This window comes from Lethenteron reissneri, chromosome 35 (assembly GCF_015708825.2).
Source record: "Lethenteron reissneri isolate LAM-NWPU_2019-01 chromosome 35, ASM1570882v1, whole genome shotgun sequence".
Classification (NCBI taxonomy): domain Eukaryota; kingdom Metazoa; phylum Chordata; class Hyperoartia; order Petromyzontiformes; family Petromyzontidae; genus Lethenteron; species Lethenteron reissneri.
In genome coordinates, this window is record NC_083813.1 from 7826639 (window position 1) to 7847181 (window position 20543).

Sequence of the window (20543 nt, forward strand, 5' to 3'; positions counted from 1 at the left end):
TTTTGACTTGACGAACTATTCTGCCGATTGTGATGTACGGCACGGCACGATGTTCCGACGTTTCGCTCAATGTGCTGGGAGTTTCTTCAACCGATGTCCGACGTTTCGCCCCATGTCGGGAACTGCAAAAAAAGCTCCCAGAGCATTGGAGCGAAACGTCAGACATCACGCCGAACAACACGTGTGGTATACAACCTGAAAACACGTGGACCGAGACCTCGACTGCCCATTGCTCGCGGGTTCTGCTAACCCTACCTAGTTTTCACTGCCCACCACGGCACGTTTGTTCAGTGGTTACCCATTGCAGGCAACACGCGCCTGATGATTGCTATAGTGACGTGGAAAGGTCTATTTCCAATTGAAAAATAGATCTTGTGTATGTGAGTGTGTGTGTATGTGTGTGTGTATGTGAGTGTATGTGAGTGTATGTGAGTGTGTGTATGTGTGTGTATGTGAGTGTATGTGTGTCACTGTGTGTATGTGTGTGTATCTGTGTGTATGTGTGTGTATGTGTGTGTGTGTATGTGAGTATGTGTATGTGAGTGTGTGTGAGTGTGTGTGTATGTGTGTGTATGTGAGTGTGTGTGTATGTGTGTGTATGTGAGTGTGTGTGTATGTGTGTATGTGTGTGTATGTGTGTGTATGCGAGTGTGTGTGTGTGTCACTGTGTGTATGTGTATGTGAGTGTGTGTGTATGTGTGTGTATGTGAGTGTGTGTGTATGTGTGTGTATGTGAGTGTGTGTGTGCGTGTGTCTGTGTATGGGGAGCGGTGGTGTAGCGGTCAGCGCGCTGCGCTACGAACCTGGCGACCCAGGTTCGATTCCCGCTCACGGCCAATACCAACAGTGACGATTATCTGAACCGGTCCTGCCCCCCCCCCCCCCCAGGTCGACTCAGCCTCAAATGAGTATCTAGTGCGATGTGTAAACATCACCACTGGGGGAGACAAAGGCGGCCGTGCGTGGTGCTGGCCACCCACCCCCTCGTGTGCCGTACCGGCCTTCATAGGTGCTCGCTAACAGCACTTGCCCCAACAGTCTGTTACAGGCTATACGGGGGGTCTTTGTGTTTGTCTTGTGTTCCACGTGGCGTACACAGCAGCTGATTGAAATGTAACAAATGATGTGCTGCGTTATCGGTAGTGCACAACACACAAATAACTAATTAACTGCCTTAACATGAAAGGTATACAGTATAATAGGCGACGTTTCGGGCAATGACCCTGTACTATAACGGGTAATTGCCAGAAAAATTGCCTAAGCGAAACGTTGCCTTCTTTACAGCACATGTGCTATGAAGAAGGGCTATTGCCCGAAACGTTGCCAGGAGTATAGATTTCATGTAAAGGCCACAGTGTTATTGACGAATGTGTTGATCTTTTTATTTTTTCTTAAAATCCGTGCCCTCTAATTTACGTGGGACGTGTGTTTTGCAATCATCAGACACGTCGAGCGTGTATCGACCCAATTTGCATTTTAACGAACAAGAGTTGTAAACGCGTCTAGATAGATAGACTGCGGTGATTCGTGAGGAATGCAGTTTGGGAGACGCTGGATTGTTTTTTTTGGATGACAATTTAGCATCATTCACGAAAAATATTGGCAATTATTATTAAGCATTGGAGTGCATACTGTAGTATACATGGCTAGCTTGCAGTATATGTGTATGTGTATCATATACTGTATCATGAATAGGTTATATATAGCATGCTAATATTAGTAGAGGCGTATTTATCCAGTTCACTCTTGATAGTAGATATATGGCATGCTGAAATCTAATACTGTATTTATTTCCTTTATTCAGGAAATCTATACTCTTTGGTTCTTTCGGTAAAGTCACGTAGGTAGAAATAAAATAAAATACCTACGTGCCTTTACCGAAAGAACCACAGAGTATGGATTCCTGCAGTCACGAAAGATTCAAATCAGGAAATCTATATTGGGTTTCATGCGTTGGGATGTTTGGCCAAATTATTATTATGATGCATGTTTAATTCGGAGTGGTTTGCTCAAAATCAGCCACACACACGTGAAGGTAAACACTCGACGCTCCGCACAGATGGGTTCACGAACCCACCATGCCTTGCTACTTCTTGGCCACGTCACAGCCCAGGTTTTGGGGGTTTCACAAATCTTTACGGAATCCACCAACCCTTGCCACCCAAGTGCTCCATCACCACGTGGGACGACTCAGTACTGCAGTATGCTATAGGACTGTGGTGATCAAAAGTCATAACTGACATTGACAATCGCACTGATGATTTTTTTTTTTTACAATATTACAAGATGATCAAGAACTTGCCGAAAAGCTATTATGTGTATAATTCTCATGATCAATATGTACGTCACAGCATCTCTATGTCGTCACCTTGAGTATGATACTCATCATCAGTATACGTTGATTAACGATCATCATCAGTATCATCATCATCATCATCATTTGTATGTTCATCAGCCTTTTTTTATCATCATATTAATGTTGTCACTATCCTCCATATCGTCATCGTTATCAGTATTAGTCAATCATCATCCTCTACATCACCGTCATCCTCAACATGATCATTATCAACAGTATGTTAAATTAGATTAGTCACATTCTCTACACCACCACCACCGCCGACATGCATACTTGATGCTTATCGAATTTCAGAAATAATTCATTATTCCTCGCACGGAAATTTCTCAAGGTCATCCCGAGGTGGAATTCAAACGAAAATTTGTAGATTAAAGAGAATGCCTTGTCTTGTTCGCATGCTCGTGCAGCGCTCAAACCGAGCCGATTTGCGCTTCAAGGAATTTTATATTTAACCTTGATTTACCCTTGATTTACACTTGTGCAATGTTTACCATTCCTCGAAGCGAGATATATTTGTTTTTGGTCTGATTTCTATTTACGCCATTGCTGGGCTTTATTTGTGTTGCTTTAGTCATTTTGGTGATCCAGGTCACGTCCACACGGGACTACACTTGCTCCTTAAATTCTCGCCTGGATAAACAACATTACACTTGAAACTCGTACTTGTCTTTTTGACTGTGGCTTCAGTTCTCTTTGCCTGGCATCTATCGTGTGACATCACCGATCTGGGTTGAGGATTGATGCCCATCCCTGATAATTTCCATCTTTTTCCGATTGTAAACATCTCTCTCCCTCTTACAGAGGGTGCTGTCCAACTGCTAACATTGCTCTGCCAATCTATATTTTTTCATCCTATCCCCCGATTGGCTTGCATTTGCCCTTGCAGGATCACCTTTTTCATATCTTCAACTGACCCTCTTTAGGGGATGTTTCACATGTGCGACGCATGTGATATGAAACCAATGTGTAAAATAGAACCCCTTTTCATATAATTATGTTATATTGTTTCTTAATTGTAGTTTCTGTACACCATGCATGAATAAATAAAGCAGAAACAATGTATAGCCCATCGTCAATCCATGTATGTATGTACTGTATGTTAAACTTCGTTGGCACCGTACGTAGGCGACTGTGCTAATCTGAGGAGCAGGGAAGGGGGGTTGATTGACCATGCTTCACCGTGCTGGTCAGAGGGGGTTGCTGAAGTCGTGGAGGAGAATAGGAAAATAACATATTAGTATGTGTGTGGAACCGTTATAGAAGTAGATGTTGTGTAGTTGAAATGCAAAATTCAACACAACCCCAATGATTCTATGGATTGCCACAATTCTGGTGCCACGCTCCTGTTAGATATTCTATTATTTTTAATATCTTTTAAAAAAAAAGTTTATATTATTGTGTTGGTTTTTGCCTCGATTATACATTTTGTTCGCTTCTTCTTTAGCCTAAAATAAACATTACCATCCCATTGTGTGTACAGATTTTGATTGTCATAGAATCATTATAATAACTTCACACACGATTTGCTACGTGTTTTGTAAGCCTATTTATCGACGTTAATTGATGATGCATGGCTTTTAATGTTGACTGTGTCGTAACTGAACTTGAGGCACTGCAGGATTTGTAAATAAAACCATTAACAAAGACACAGGGTGGACGTGCCATATCATTGTCCTATTTCTGTATTCAATATCACGGCCATTGTGGCAGTTGCTTGAGTTTGCCATGTTGCCCAGGTTTCGAACTCCGTATCCAACAACACTGATGGCAAACTCTACCTACCATGCTGCACAAGAAGGGACAGTGCTTGATTGTGTAGACTTGCAAGAACTGTCTCGTTTAATGTAAATGTGCGTCAGTGGCATGCGTCAAGTATTGCCTTTGTGGCAGTTTGGCCCAAACGACTTTAGCGTGGGACTGCAGTGTGATTATACGGTCTCTCTGACTCCCATCAGGCGCACATATAAACCCGATTTTGTAACTGGCACTAGCCTTTTGCCCATCAATTGTGTACAGTATCAATTATTTTGTAAACAGTTTACATAAATAATACACGCTGTCTTTCCGACAGACCTGTTCTTCACCTAAGGACGGCTGCTTGCGTTGTGGCCGAAACGTCGTGAGAATTTTATTTTATTATGTTTTATTTTTATTATTTCCCTTCTACGTAACTTTACCGAAAGAACCAAGAAGATGAATCCCTGCAGTCACGAAAGCTTTAAATCGAAATTTAATACACGCTTTGTACATTTGTAGTGTTGTAATAACAGATGAATAAACTCCTTTAAGGCACACACTGGTTTATTGTCTTTCTTTCGACACAGTCCCTACACACACACAGAGGGATAATACGGTTCCCTCACCCGTAGCCTAAGGAGGTACAGCCTCCGTACCTGACGGGACTTATACACAGCTCTGACTGCTAGCCTAGGGAGGTACAGCCTCCGTACCTGGCGGGAGCTATTCCCAGTCTACCCGCTACCCCAGCGTCCTCCGGCTGGGACCTAGGGGAGGCTAGCTTGACCCACCGCTGGCTCGGTGGGTCCCTTGACCACTGGTCGCACAGAGCCTTAGCTCTTACAAGAGCTGCAAGGCTGGGAGCCAGGGTCCTGCCTGCCAGGATCTATTCTCCCCTTGACCACTGGTCGCGCAGAGCCTTAGCTCTTACAAGAGCTGGAAGGCTGGGAGCCAGGGTCATGTCTGCCAGGACCTATTCTCCCCTTGACCACTGGAACACTGAGCCTTAGCTCTTAGAAGAGCTGCAAGGCTGGGGAGTCAGGGTCCTGTCTGCCAGGACCTATTCTCCCCTTGACCACTGGAACACTGAGCCTTAGCTCTCACAAGAGCTGGAAGGCTTGGTCCAGGCTCCTAGCTTCTTCAGCCCAGGCTTCTGTCTTCGTGTGAGGAGAACTGGCGGCGCTCCCCGCGCTCGCCGTTCTATACCCGTGTGTAACGGTCCTTATCCAATCACACGCTCCCTCGCGGGACCCTCTGATTGGTTCTTTACAAACCGTGTTTTCGATCCTCTTTTACCTCATCTGACCCCTGGCCGTTGGTCTGGCGGGGATCTGTGTTTACGATTCGCTCTCACCTCTCCCTGACCCCGGCCGTTGGTCTCAGAGCGGTAACTCTGCATTGCCCCTCTGATACATACTGGCCCCGCAAGTTACCGAATAGAGTGTCTAGCACCTCTACATCACCCCCCCCCCCTCCCTTCGGAAGCCTCAGCCGTCCCGGCTGCAACAATGGGAAACCCCAACAATGCAAAAACGAAGTGTGTGTGCCTTGCGAACAAGAACAAAATTCAAGAACAAGAATAAACACCCAATATAAATATCCCCCCTTAATAACACAACATATGTACAAGGTAAGTAACATTGTAACAATTGGACAAGATACGCGACGCGACAACCCAGGCAGCGGTTGCTGCAAAAAAACGATGCACCACCGGGACCGTGTCGTACAACGTAACGTAGATATTACGAAAACCAGCGGGATTTTGCACCCGTGTGTCTCGCGGGACCATCGTAGGGGACGAGTGGCCCCTTCAGCGGTGCAGGCGGATCAGGCGGCATGACAGGAATGTCAGGTGGGTCAGGAGGCCTCTCCTTGGAGACCCCTGACGACCCATGGTCCACCGTGGCTGATCGTGGCCTGCACGGCCCAATCATTCCTGTGTCATCTGCGATCGAAACGTCGTAGTTTTTTGTTATTTTCTTTGAACCTATCTACGTGACTTTACCGAAAGACCCAAAGAATAACATCATGACGTCCTTTTTACTTTGAGGTCTCAACAGCGTCACGGAGACCACGTGACGTGAGGATTCTGCCTTTGTAGTGAGGGTTGTGAGTTGACGCCGAGGAGGGGGTAGGAGGCGCCTCGCCCTCCCCCCCATGTGGAGGGACGTCACCCGCTAATTATTATGAATGGAGGGTGGCCATTTGGAGGACGTCACTTGATTATTAATGAGGGGGGGAGTACTCGATATTGAGTGACGTCACCCGCTCGTGATAGTAGGGGGGTGTTCATTTAAAGGACTGTCACCTGCTCGTGAATATTAATGAGGGGGACTGGTCGATGTGGAGTGACGTCACGAGCGTTAAGGACATTCCTGGGTGATTATAGTAGTAGGTATTCTATTTGAATAGATTACTATTAAAAAAATACTATTCACTTTGTATACACGTGGTATTTAAAATAGCTAACGTTCAGTAATCATAACAATAAATAAGTAAACATGTCAGGGGCCGTCCATAAAAAGTCAGACCCCCCTCAAATATGACGTCACAAAGCTCTGCTCCCCCCCCCCCCCCCAAAATAAAGCACGCTTCAAATCGCTTTAAACTATTGTCATTGTAGTGCGTATTTAATATGCCGCTGCACTTTGATGTTGTAGGAGAAAACATTTATTAAAAAGTCTATTTAATTAAGTAGAACGTGTTGTCTATTTTTATTTAAAGTTGCGCATTTTGATGTGACGTCACATTTCTCAACCCCCCCCCCTCGTCACACATCGTCACAAATGTCTGACCCCCCCCCACCCCCACTAGGTGCGTGACGTCATTTATGGACGGCCCCTAAGGTTGGAAACCTGGCATTGTAACCCAAGATTAAAGTGGTGGTGGCCACTATGAGACATCTCCTGTACCAGTGGCAAAATATAGCAATAGGGTTTTACCCTTTCAACTGGTACAAAAACTGAGACCTTTATACAAGGCATCATGTTTGCAATAACCACAACACAAGCAGTCAAAAATTAACCCGTAAAAACAAAGTTTTTCACTATAAATCCTTTATATGCGTGGCGGCTAGAGTCCTCTGGCTTGAGATGGCTGCCACCTATGGGTCAGATGATTGCCTACCAGCATTAAGCAATTGGTAATTACATATAATATTTTTGTCCTAAAAAGTGTAAAATTTTGGAAAAAAATTTTCACGAAAAGTAATTGTCACGCACAACGAGTCTGTGTGGAAAATGTCAGCTCGATTGGATCACGGGAAGTGGGTTAAAAAACGACCGAAAGATTTGCACGGTCCTAATATAAAGGATTAAAAAATGCAAACAAAAAGAAACAACTCTGATAATGATAAGCACTATCCTTATCATTATCAGAGTTGTTTCTTTTTGTTTGCATTTTGACTGCTTGCGTTGTGGTTATTGTAAACATGATGCCTTGTATAAAGGTGTCAGTTTTTGTACCAGTTGAAAGGGTAAAGACCTATTACTATATGGTGTTGGCCAGCTGAGAAGATGTCTCTCTCTCTCTGACCTTCCTGGAGCCGGAGCCAACCCGGCCATCATCTCTCGTGTGAGTTTGTGCAAGTGTGTCGCCACCTGCAGCATTGCCAACAACACTGCAAACGTGGTTTGGCGTTCACATTTAAAGCCGGTGAGTTTCACCACGACACGAATCGGCACTAAAACAAACGCACGGGCACAATCTCTGATGTTCCAAGAACGATCACCACGAGGCGCCACTGAGTTAACTTTTTGCTGCCGCGACCGCTTGCGTAACCGCGGCGCTAACCGGTCACCAAAATCCACGTAACTTTCGATTTCACCGACGAAACCGAAACGCGAAACGGTGGGAGGTTTGTTCATGTTCTTGTTGTTATTGGTGCCGACTATAAGAGAAATGTCACCGCTGTGGACGAAGTGTTTTAGCGGCAGCGTTGGCAAGGCCGCCACGGTGGCTCGGTGCCTCCGGCCTCACGGAGGCCCTCTGCGATCAGGCCACGCGTGGGGGGGGCCACCCACTGCGATCAGGCCACGAGTTGGGGGGCCACCCAGTGCCCTGGGACATCGTGGGGGGCCACCCCCTCCGTTCGGCGGCAGGGCCGGGGAAACGAGGGGTCCACGCGAAGTGGGACAGCGCGGCTGATGCACGGACGTGCTGGTGGTGGACCGTGTCGATTGTGCCAAGGTGTGTATGTGTGTTGTTTGTGTGAATAATAATAGTGTGCACGACATTCTTCTATCTTACACACACCACATGTGGCGCACGTGCGCTCAGCGGCTCTTTGGTAAATCCGCTGCTGGATGAGGAGGCACTTTTCCCACCCTCGGAGTTGGTTTGGTTGGTGGAAGCGATGAGCATAGGCGTGTAGCACACTCCATCCTTGTTATTCGTTTGCATGTTCACCGCTGTGTGTGGTGAATGCAGACAGGATTGCTTGCAAAAGGTTTCTGTTTGGTGTTTTGACATCTTAACACAACTGTTGTATTGCCAGAAAGGGTAAAACCCTATTCTTATATTTTTATACTGGCAAGAAAGTGCCCATATTGTGCTGCACTGGCATCTGCATCGTTGGGTTGTCCTAGGTGTCAGCATTGAGTACATCTACCGGATATTTGATGAAGTTTGTAAGACGTGGCTTTACACCCAAAACATCTAATGTTGGTGACAATCACGCCTAAAAACACGTGTGGCATAATATATTACCAAGTAGGTGCCCAATTACTCAATGGGGTTTACGCATGGGAATCATTGCCTCCTGACTGCGAAAACTTGGCAGGGACTCTCCTGCAAAAAGAGTCATGAGACTCAGTGAAGAGGCTTTTGAAATGTAAATACAGAAACAAATCTTTAAACCATACTAATTAGGTGAGAGCCTTTACTGACTTAATTTATACTGTACTATGCAAAAATTAAGTAAGCAGTAGGCTGGTCTTATAATTTGCATTTGGAGTGGTGTAATTTGCCTGAGCTGATTGCCAGAGACTGCTGCTGGGAACCCAGCTACTGGGTTTCTGTGACCCTGACCATGAATAATTTGGACAATATGACATGGTTTTGTGGGCTCTCTCTTCCCAGGATGGCAGGCCTTGCTGGGACACCCATGGGAGCCCAATCTCCGCTATGGGCACGTGGTTTCACCATACAGCGTGGAGAGGTGGCTGAGAAGCCAGCAGTTGGAACGGCTGCCCAACAGGTAATGGGGGTCCCTTTTTCATGGCTATCATGAATACCGTATTTGGCATACCAATGACGAATACAGAGTAATGTCTTATTTTATATTTCATTCTAACAAGGCTCAGGCGGCTGGGTCCACGAAGAAGCCAGACCCTCCCATCGCAGAGTCGGTTGGAACACCCAGCAAAGCACAGCAGCTGAAGCGCGTATTCAAGGAGTATGGTGCAGTCGGAGTTGTGTTCCACATCTCAATCTCGCTCGTCTCTCTCGGCATCTGCTACCTCGCCGTGTCTAGGTGCCGTTGACGATTGCGAGCTCCGTTTGGAGTTCCCTCCGGCTGTTGTATGTGTGTCGAGTGTATGATGTTGCTATATGTGGTGGTGTTGTGTAGTTGTGCCGTGTGTGATGGGCTTTATAGTATTATTGTATGCGTGGTGTGTTGTGTGTAATGGTGTTGTGTGCGTACAGTTTATTGTGAATGTACTGTTTGTGTGAGCTTCGTGGCCTTGTGTATGATTGTGTGTGTAGTGGTGTGAGCGTACTGTTGTTTGCATGTTGTTATGAATGTAGTTGTGTGTGTTGTGTTTCCGGTGATCCAGTTGTGTCCATATGCTATTGTGTGTGTATTGGTGTCTCCTACCCTATGTTGTGTGCATGGTATAGTTCAGAATGTATACTGGACACACATAGGCATCAAGCACCAAGCAAAAGGGCACTCACTACACGGTGCATACACAGGGAAAACATACATGATTACGTAATTATAATATAATACAGAAATACTGACTAAAAAAACCTCAACACATTAGTCAATAACACTGCCATAAAAGGGGAATATATATAATCGGAAACGTTTCAGGCAATAACCCTCCTTTATGGCCCTTAATAAAAGCTTGCCTTTGCCAAAAACCTTGTCTATTTAATATACATATTTAGTTTTAGGCTACTTTTATTGACGAACGCACTGCATTTTTGTTATTCACGCTTGTGCACCACTGCCAACACATTATTGCAAAACAACGTTTGCTTTTTAGGATTAAAAAGACTAATATTCTGGCTAAATGAACACTGGATTATTGCACCGCCGTTGCGTGTGCATGGTGTGATGTTTCCGCGTGCAGTGGCTTGGACGTGGAGGCGTTGCTGCGGAAGCTGGGCGTTGGCGAGGCCTTCTTGAGCTCGCGTGCTGCCACGGGCACAAGCACGTTTGTGCTGGCCTACGCCATGCACAAGGTGATGGCGCCGGCACGCATCAGCATCACGCTTGTGTCCGTGCCACTGCTCGTGAGATACCTGCGGAGGGTCGGCCTCTTCCGCCCACCTGTCCCCAAGCCCTGAGGATGTTGCTCACCAGGCCACCATCACACGCGTTGACCGACCGTCTTTTGCCAACCACTGTGGTGGCACCTTAAGTATGAGGGCTAACGAATTTGTTGACTTTTGTTTTGCATTGTTTAATTGTTTCTTTCTAAACACTGGGATATATCATGGAAGTAAGATATCTTCCAGTACTGGAATAGGGGAGAAATAATTGTCAATGGATTATATTCGGTGGTGAATTATTAAGAAACTGACAAAAGCAGGGATGTTTAATGTCCTGGGAAGACTGAAATATTGCCCTGAACAGCTGCTTCAAAAATGGGATGATCCTGGGAAAAGCATGATAAGTGGCAACCTTACTGAGATTGGAGGATGTTGTACATGGATCATGTGCAAGTCTGTGTTTTATTAGTTAGATGTAATTGATTCATTATTTTGTAAAGAAGACTTTACAGATGGTGTAAAGAAGTTGCAAAGTAGGTCACTGTGTGGCCGATGTTTTATCCAAAATCTTAATGTGAACATTGCCTGTAATTAATTTACCAAGCGAGCCCTCATTGTTACAAAACTATGGGTTTGAAGTAATAAAACAATGAACAGTGTTTATTTTACATACAAAAAAATTCAGCAGCTTTTAAGTCCATCACCAATGGTACTTTTGGACGAATATATTCTGACAGGTAAACCCTGGACTGGTTTTGACTTTGACTCTCATCACCTGGGTGTGGCTTGCCTTATAAAACTAATGTTGCCAAGTTGCCATGTGCCTTGTATACAAACCCATCCATGACCAACCATGGGACAGGCCAACAGTGTGGTTATGCATGTCCACTTGGAAAACACATAAGACACCATGGTTGATGAAAGATGATACATTTATTGAAGATGACCAAACGGTAGTCTGATCACTACCTTTAAAGTAGTGTGGGCAAAATAGAACCTGTGGGCTGAGACAGCTCATGCTTGCTTGAAAGTGCATACTTAAATGTTTTATTTTATCGTTTTATAAATGATTGAAATACATGGCAATGGCAAAAGGTGACAAAGAATAAACAAGATTTTTGTGCGTAACATATAGTTGATTGTTACAACCGTCAAATTGCCCTAGTCAATATAATTGAAAGCACAATAGCATTTGATATATGATGTCATCTGCCTGTAATATGATGACTTTTGATGGCATAAAAACAAGGCATATACATTGTGCGTTCATATATTAAAGTACTACTTAAAGAGAGCTTTCGAGATTAAGTTGGGTTATCCAACGTTTATGGACTGGGCCCAGTCACCAATGGCTGCACAAAAATACACCACGTTAATTTTGGCTTTAAACTAATTTGGATACATTCCTACTATGATAATTAATAACACAGGGTTTCCTGTCATGTGACCAGCATTACTTTGGAGTGTGGGAAGTGATGCGCTCTAGTGTGGGTTAAAGGTCACTTGAAGCGATTTCTCAAGCAGTTCTATACTGTGTCATTCTGCAGACTATTTTCTAATACAATACTCCCTGACACCGATAACACAATTAGGATGACGTCGTCGAGGAAAAGACTTTACAAAATAAAGACAAGCGCACATTGCGTGCAATGCTGGCATGTGCATACTATAATTTAGTGGTTGACGGTCCACTGGGCACACTGGATTGGCCTGTGTCCTTGGGCTTGGACCGCCAATTGAGCAAGCATATTGCTTCAGCTGGGACCGATGCAGTCCAAATGTCGTTGACTAACGCGTGATATTACACAGCCCAAGAACAGCACACCCGCCAATGCACTTTGTGCGGCCATTTCTTGGACACTTATTTAAAACGTGGACACTGACGAAGAAGATGTATCAAAAGCTTCGCAGAGTGCAAAGAAGCGTGGAGAGATGGGATTACACTCAGATGGAAAGAGGAACACGTACTTAACTGGTAAGTCTAAGTGGGCTAGAGTAAGACATGTTATTAGAAGTGATGAGGCCATTTGGTGAAAATAACTACTGTACTGAGTGGCAGCCAAACGCACAAATACAACCACCATGGAGATGGAGCAATACGATTGACTTATGTGCAAGTGCTGAGTGGGTTGTTGCATCACAGGACCACGAAGGGTGGCGGCGACTTGAGGCCTTCATCCAGCAGTGGATCGATCATGGCTGAATACACATTAGTCAATAAAAACTGAATTAAAACTACGCTTATGAAATTAAATTGCAGTGTAATATAATATACCACATTATATGCCACATTTTACATATCTGTATTGTTATGCTAAAACAGGCCCTTTGGTTTAAAGTGAATATGCCTGTTCTTTAATAATTGTATATATGATTTTCTTTTGTGTATGTGGAAAATCAGTGAAATGACAATGGATATAGGGTCCAATTATTACATATAGGTGAATGTTCTTTGAGTCTTACTAGGAAAAAACAAGCAAATGTAGCCAATACAAGCAACGCAGGGTAATACTAAAGTGATGTTTCCACCATTTCATAGAAATGTGAATCTATCTCATTGTCTCCAATGAAAAATATGATGCAGTACTTTATATTGACAAAAATAACACATCTATTCTCGTGGTGATGTTTGACACCTGGTGCATATGCCTTGTAACATTTTCTGAAATGTGTCCTGCTGCACATTGCTGAATAATCCAGTAATCATGGTTTTAATGTTTAATGACCAGGCTGCTTGTGTTTTCTCCTCAGTACTGTACTGAGCCATTTGCACTGCACCTAATATAGATATGTTCTTGGAAAGTGCCAACCGTCTCCAGAGTAATGGCAAAAGAAACCACGAGACCAGAGACCCGATTTTTGTGTAATCACAGAATTTGGGTTTTAGTTGATGAATTATTACAGGTTGACGCTTATTTAGTTTGCACGAGGGGTTAGAGTTAGCCTGTTTGGGTTATGGGTAAGAGGTTAGGGGTTAGGGTTTAAAATTCGGGTTTAGGGCAGTGTTGTCCAACTTTGCTGGTCTTTTCAACCCTCACATTTCTCTCTCGGACCACCACGAAGTATACATTCTGGTGTTTTGTGAATGTTTTTGTATCTGCAACAGTTCAATGGACCACTTTCCATGATCTTGCGTGGCATCAGTGATCTGCAGACCACTGGTTGGGAACCACTGGTTTAGGGGTTAGCATGATACTTTAGGGTTAGCGGTTTGGGGTTAAGAGTTTCGGGGTTAGGATTTGGTTTTAGGGTTATAAGGTTCGTTGTCTTGACCACTTTTCTTGCTACGAATCTGTGATGACAATAATCTCGGCCGAATGTAGTAACTGGACTTCAGTACTTGCAGGACAGCTGAATCATGGAAACGACTCTTGTGACTTGTTACATCAGCATAATTTTTATTTTCCATTCCATTGCGGCGAAATGTGTACATACAACCACTATTAACATGCAGTGGTGCGTTATTGACTTGACAGTCATGTTAACACTGCAGTTATAAAATTTTAAATAAAACTGATTCTACAATAATTACGTACATTTTGTTGTTGTTTCGTATATATTACTTGTAACTTGTGGGTGGAGTGGTGTGGCTCATTGGTTTGCACTTTGTGCTGTGAACCTGGATATTTAAGTTCCATTTTGGACACGGCTAACATCAGTGACGAGTAATGTCGGAACGAGTCCTGTGCCCTTTCACGTAACATCTGACTTAACCAAGTCGCACTGTTAAGCATAAAAAAAAATAGTTAAAGACCTCCATGATCATCGTGGAATAGGGAGGCCTTTATCTAGCAGTGGATGTATTAAGGGCTGTGTAAAATAGTGGGTTGCAATCAATTACATAGTCAATAGATGAATAGACTAGGGGATATTTTACGAATTAAATTGAAAATTTTGCAAAATGCCTGGAAAAAAACCCACGCAAAGGGGAGAACATGCACAGCCGCAGACAAGTCATAACCTACTTGCTGTACTACTTCCCTTGTCATCACTTTGTTGGACAGAAGGCAGGTAGGTGTCTTGTGTCAGACTCGCATCTGTAAGACGTATTCCACTGTGCTAATTTATGATGTGCAATTGTGACTTTCCATATGATAACTACATATTTGGGTCCTATATGAAGATAAAAAAACTAATATTTGAGTGACACAAATATTTTCCAATGTCTACCCAGTGTGTTGTGCGCGACATAAAAAAAATCACATAGCATCACTCCGGTCCTCACTTTCCAATCTCAAACACTGCAATAAAAGTACACTATTATCTGATACATGAATTGGCATGGTTTCGGGTCACGATTCCATGTTCCATGGAAGAAAATACAAATCGATGTTTTGTGAATGCTTTCAATTGTATTGCTGATCGCATTTGTAGCGTATGTAGTCTCGTTTATATTGGCTACTGTTATGTTGTCTGTAATATCTCGCCTCTCATTCATTACACGAGTCCAGATGTAACCTTTGCATCACATTTGCATATATCAAACGTCCAGTAATTTGTCAATCCGCAGCTGAATGGATTGTGGGGAGTTATTTGAACATACTTCACCATGCTGGTCATTGCAGGTTGAATATTTATTCATATCCGAATTTTTATGAATCGATTAATGATCTGGTTCAAAGCAATGCATGCAAGCATACACACACATCCCACACAACCTTAGTAAATGTAGGGAATGCGTTGACAGTCGTGCACACGTGGTGCACATTTCTCCAAAGAGGGGCAATAGAATTTCAGAGCAGGCATCTTCAACGAAGGACCATTGCCCGAAACGTCGTCCTGATACATCCACAACCAGTTCATTCGAACAATGCGTTCATTGTATACATGTCGCGTTTGTTGTAACTTAAATATCACCCGGCTGGCTGTCTATGCAGCCTTCTTTCTCCCTTGCTAGCTAAATGGGAGCACATGTGCTCTCAGTGCCCGCCTATTCCGCCCTCTGGGCGGAGGCTGAGCGGACTGCACCATTCGTCCTGCAGGGGAAGGGGAAGAGGAGGAGGAATTATCGAGATATTCACCATACAGGCACGGGGTTGGTGGGGTTGGTGGGGTGGGTGGGAGATGAACATTGAGCTGGAGGGCTTTTTTTCACGGACGCGACCGACTCGACTTGAAGACCGCCCTCTCTCTCTCTCTGCCTTGTGTCACCGGATCCCTTTAATTGCCTGGGAGACACGGTGAGCGACATCGTCCGCTTGGAGGCGTCTTGCCTCCGCCGGATATAAGAGGAGAGAGAGAAAAAAGTGTCCGTGTTTGTTGGGGAGGAGGAGGAGGAGGGAGGGGTGCGAGAGATGGGCCAAGCCGGGCGGCAGAGGGGAGGGTGCAACTCTGAAAAGATGAAAACCCTAGTGCCTTGAATTCACAGCTCCATCCTCAGCCACCACCACCACCACCACCCAACCAACCACCATCACCACCACCACCAGCTGCAAAATCAGCCAGCAGAAGCAGCACGAAGGCTCATTTCCCCCCTCTCCTTAGCCGTGTCTCCATTCTCTCAGCCCTGGTCGAGTCGGTGGTCTTTCTCGCAACCACACAGACAGACCACAAGAGAAAGAGAGAGACACACACGCACCAACAGCAAGCAGCAGCAGCAGCATCACCACGAGAAGCAAATCCAGCAGCAGACAGAGCAGACAGCCATGTCCCTGGCGTTTGTCGCATCCCGGCAGCAGCAGCAACAACAACAACAACAGCAGCAACAACAACAACAACAGCAGCAGCGAAGCAAGAGTGAGGTTAGCCAGGCGAGCATCCAGAAGGTGAGAGGCTGTGGGGGAGGGGACGTGAGATGAATGTTACTGGAGGGGGTTGGGTGATAGGTTAGGTGGGAGGTGGTGTAGTGGGGGGGTGGGTGATAGGTTGGGGTTTGGAGATGGTGGTGGATCTGGGTGTGATTTTTTTTCAGATGAGAGGAGATGGATGGATGGAGGAGGTGGGGAGAGGAGTGGTGGGGGGGGATGAGAGATGTGGTGTTGGGTGAAATTCGGTTGTGGGATGTTGTTGGTGGGAGGTGGATGGAGGGGGTGGGTGATGGTGGATGGGCAATGGATTCATTGATTTTGTGATGTATATTGTGGGGGTGGATGTAGGGAGGGAGGATTTTGGGATGTTGCGAGGTTGTGGATGGATGCAGGGAGGATGTGGGTTTGAGTAGTGGGGGGTTTATATAAATACTGTAGGGGTTTGAGTGGTGGGGGGTTTATATAAATACTGTAGGGGTTTGAGTGGTGGGGGTTTATATATAAATACTGTAGTGATTGCAGAGAGGGGCTGTGTGGTGGGGGTTTGAGACGTGGGACGTGCGTGTGTGTGGTGGTGGTTTTGGGAGATTGGCCCCATGTCTGTGGCGGCGGCTGTGTAGAGGGGATGAGGTTGTGGGTGTGGGGAGGATGCTGGGTTAGTTGGTGGGTGGGTAGGTTTTTGGTGGTGGGTGGTGGGTGGGTAGGTTTTTTGTGGTGGGTGGTGGGTGGGTAGGTTTGTGGGTGGGTAGGTTTTTGGTGGGTGGGTGATGGTGGGTGGGTGGTGGATTTTTGGTGGGTGGTGGTGGGTGGGTGGGTAGGTTTTTGGTGGTGGGTGGTGGGTGGGTAGGTTTTTGTTGGTGGGTGGTGGTTGGTGGGTGGTGGTTGGTGGGTGGGTAGGGTTTTGGTGGGTGGGTGGTGGTGGATTTTTGGTGGGTGGTGGTGGATTTTTGGTGGGTGGATTTTTGGTGGGTGCTGGTGGGTGGGTAGGTTTTTGGTGGGTGGGTGATGGTGAGTGGTGGTGGATTTTTGGTGGTTGGGTGGGTAGGTTTTTGGTGGGTGGGTGATGGTGGGTGGGTGGTGGTGGATTTTTGGTGGGTGTGGTGGGTGGGTAAGTTTTTGGTGGGTGGTGGTGGGTGGGTAGGTTTTTGGTGGGTGGGTGGGTAGGGTTTTGGTAGGTGGGTGATGGTGGGTGGTGGTGGGTGGATAGGTTTTTGGTGGGTGGGTAGGTTTTTGGTGGGTGGTGGTGGTGGGTGGGTGTTTGAATCGTGTTTGGGGGAGGGTACGCGGATGAGAATGAATGGGGGGGGGGGGGGTGCACACGCTGGTGAGAGAAAGAAGACCACGGGAGGATCGGATGGGGGTGTGTGTGCACGGAGGGCTTCTCTATGGACGCGCGCAGCAGCAGTGTTGCACACTGAAATACATGCTCCACGTGAAATCTGTGCGTGCGTGGGTCACCGCACGCGTGTGTCTACCCCAGTAACGATGGCCCCGTGTGTGTGTGTGAAGCTGCCACGCTATAAACGCCCTTGTACGTGCCGAGTGTTTTGAGAAGGCGTGGTGGTTGTTGTTGTTGTTGGTGGTGGAGAGAGGATGTGTGTGTGTGAGCAATCGATGTGTATACAACTGCGTGTGTGGTGTGTGTGTGTGAGCTTGCCGAGGCCAAATATCTGCGTATTGTTAATGCACTGCCACGTGTGTGGGTGTTGGTGGTACCTTGTGGCACTACCAAGTACACGTACAGGTCATACTCTCATACCTGTCAACCCATACGATTTACCCGTATTCTTGTACAGGGAAATTGAGTACACATTTTTTTGGTCTTAATTTTTTGCATTTCTCACCTTGTGATATGATTTTGTAGGATGCACGTTGAGAATTATAAGGGGCACGGAGTGACCCACGAGGTCTGAATTTGTCTGTGATAAGTGAGGGCATTGACGAGGTGTTGACGGGTATGATGAACTCTGCTGTGTACGAGGGTTGTTGCTGTCGGACTGTGACTCCCCACTGTTGGGTAAAGGCCTCCCCAATGTCCTTCCACTACTTCCTGTCTTGAGCCATTGTCCAGTGGTAGTGGGGTCAATGGGGCATCCACAGTAAACAACGTGAACCAACGTTGACCCAACATCAACCAACGTTGGTTGGCCAATGTTGGCCAACCAACGTTGGTTGGCCAACGTTGGCCCAACGTTGCCCCACACCAACCAACGTTGGCCCAACGTTGGCACAACACCAACCAACATTGGCCCAACGTTGCCTCAACACCAGCCAACGTTGGCCCAACGCTGACCCAACGTTGCCCCAACACCAACCAACATTGGGCCAACGTTGCCCCAACGTTGCCCCAACACCAGCCAACGTTGGCCCAACGTTGCCCCAACGTTGCCCCAACACCAGGCAACATTGGCCCAACGTTGTCCCAACGTTGCCCCAACACCAGCCAACATTGGCCCAACGTTGTCCCAACGTTGCCCCAACACCAGCCAACGTTGGCCCAACGTTGACCCAACGTTGCCCCAAAACCAACCAACGTTGGCCCAACGTTGACCCAACGTTGGCCCAACGTTGACCCAACGTTGCTTCAACACTAACCAACATTGGCCCAACATCGTTCAACGTTGGTTGTGTGTGTTGTGTGTACAGGAGATTTTTGGTGCATTTGTGTTGATTGTGTGTGGTCGAATGTATGTCGCTATTTTGTGTATGTTTAGCGTGCAAGGTGTGTATCAGGGTGTGTATGTCAATAGATAACTGCTGTTCGTCAGTATTGTGTTGGTTTGCTGTGTTTTCTGTGTGCTGCTAATTTGTACAGACTAGGTGTTTGTGTAATGTGTGTAATTAATACTGTGGTTAATGTTTGTGTTGGTGTGTATTGTTGTTGTGCCAAGCTTGTGTGGACTGTCAATAATTTAGTGTGTATTAGTGGTGAGTGTGGTTATACACGTGTAATTTTGTTGACTTTTTGGATTGCATATAACTGTGTGAATGTAGATGTTGTAAATGAGTGTGTTTCTTTGTGTAAATGTGTTACGAGTTTGTATAACCTGTTACATATCTGCGGTGTGTACATGTGTTGATAGTTGCTAATGAATTGTGACCTCTGCATTGCATGTTTGAATATCTGTTATGTATCATTGTCTGAGCCAGTGTTTTAATAGCCAGTCAATGTGTGTGTTGCCAGCTTGTATAAACTAACTTGCCAGTTCCCATGACCCTCTTGTACAGTGTATATATATTGTATGCATGAAATAGTTTCGCGACAAATAACTTGGAAGGAATAAAATCAATATCATGAGCGACGTTTCGGGCAATGGCCCTTCATAGCACTGAAATAGGACGTAAAGAGTTGAAGATTGCACTTCAGCACCATGGGGGGCCTGATAAGAATTACATTTTAAATGTTTGTTCCTGATTATCACTTTCAAATAGGCATACGAATGAATAGTTTTAGCACTTTATGCCCTAGCCAATGCATGCATGTGAAGTGTTGTTGAAGACGCGTGGACAACGGGGTAAGGCACACGTATTTATTTATACAAAGGGCTTACAGTACTAGAGGGATGTATCGGCCCCCTCACCCGTACAACTGGGAATTCACCCCTAGCTAGCCTTCCTAGCTGAGTCCTCCGCTAACGGGCTAGGGGAGGCTGTCTGGCCCGACACTGGTTAGTCGGGCTACGGTACCCGGAATCCCAGAGGTCTGACTCTGGTTCCGGGACCACGCCACTGGCTCCAGCCTGCACTGCCCTTACAAGGGCGGCGTCCCAGGGGGAGTCCAGGGCCTATCTGGCTGGTCTTCTCTCTTCTCTTAACTACTCTAAGACTGAGCCCCGAGCTCTCTGGCTCAACCCTTTTTATACCCCGTTAGAGGATCGAAACCCCCCTCACGCCGTCCAGTACGGACGTCGTTGCGGGCACCACCCCGTGTGCTCACGGAGACCCCGCCCACTGTGTCTGTTTTCCATTAGCCCCTATGTAAACAGCCCTACACAAACAGACCCTCTGTAACAGCCCTACATCACCCCCCCCTGTACAGCTCGCAGCCGTCCCGGCTGCAACAACTTTCAATAAAGGTTATTCAACCCCTGGATCCCCGCGTGTGCCTTAAAAAAACGTTTTGAACGCTAACTTGAAGGAACCAACAGTAACAACAACAACAACGACAATGACAACAACAAAACCCTCAACCCTGAAAGGGAACAATCCGACGCACCCCCCCCGAATAAATACGGATACCGTAAGAACGAGCTATATACAAT

The 20543-nt window shown here is 45.9% G+C and overlaps 2 protein-coding genes across 3 annotated transcripts in view; both read left to right on the plus strand.

The window, feature by feature from the left end:
* Positions 1–7850: 7850 nt before the first annotated feature.
* Positions 7851–12020, plus strand: FAM210B (family with sequence similarity 210 member B). Its single transcript, XM_061565704.1, is given in 5 exon segments — positions 7851–8101; positions 8103–8281; positions 9173–9290; positions 9391–9566; positions 10393–12020. Coding segments are annotated over 5 exon segments (834 nt in total). The 5' UTR covers positions 7851–7957; the 3' UTR covers positions 10610–12020.
* A 3788-nt stretch (positions 12021–15808) lies between these two features.
* The window catches only part of SS18 (SS18 subunit of BAF chromatin remodeling complex), a 42321-nt gene continuing 37586 nt past the window's right edge, over positions 15809–20543 (plus strand). For both annotated transcript variants that reach the window (XM_061565705.1, XM_061565706.1), the window contains exon 1: positions 15809–16299. In XM_061565705.1, coding sequence (XP_061421689.1) covers positions 16180–16299 — 120 coding nt within the window. In that variant the 5' untranslated portion in view covers positions 15809–16179. The remainder of the gene's footprint in view (positions 16300–20543) is intronic.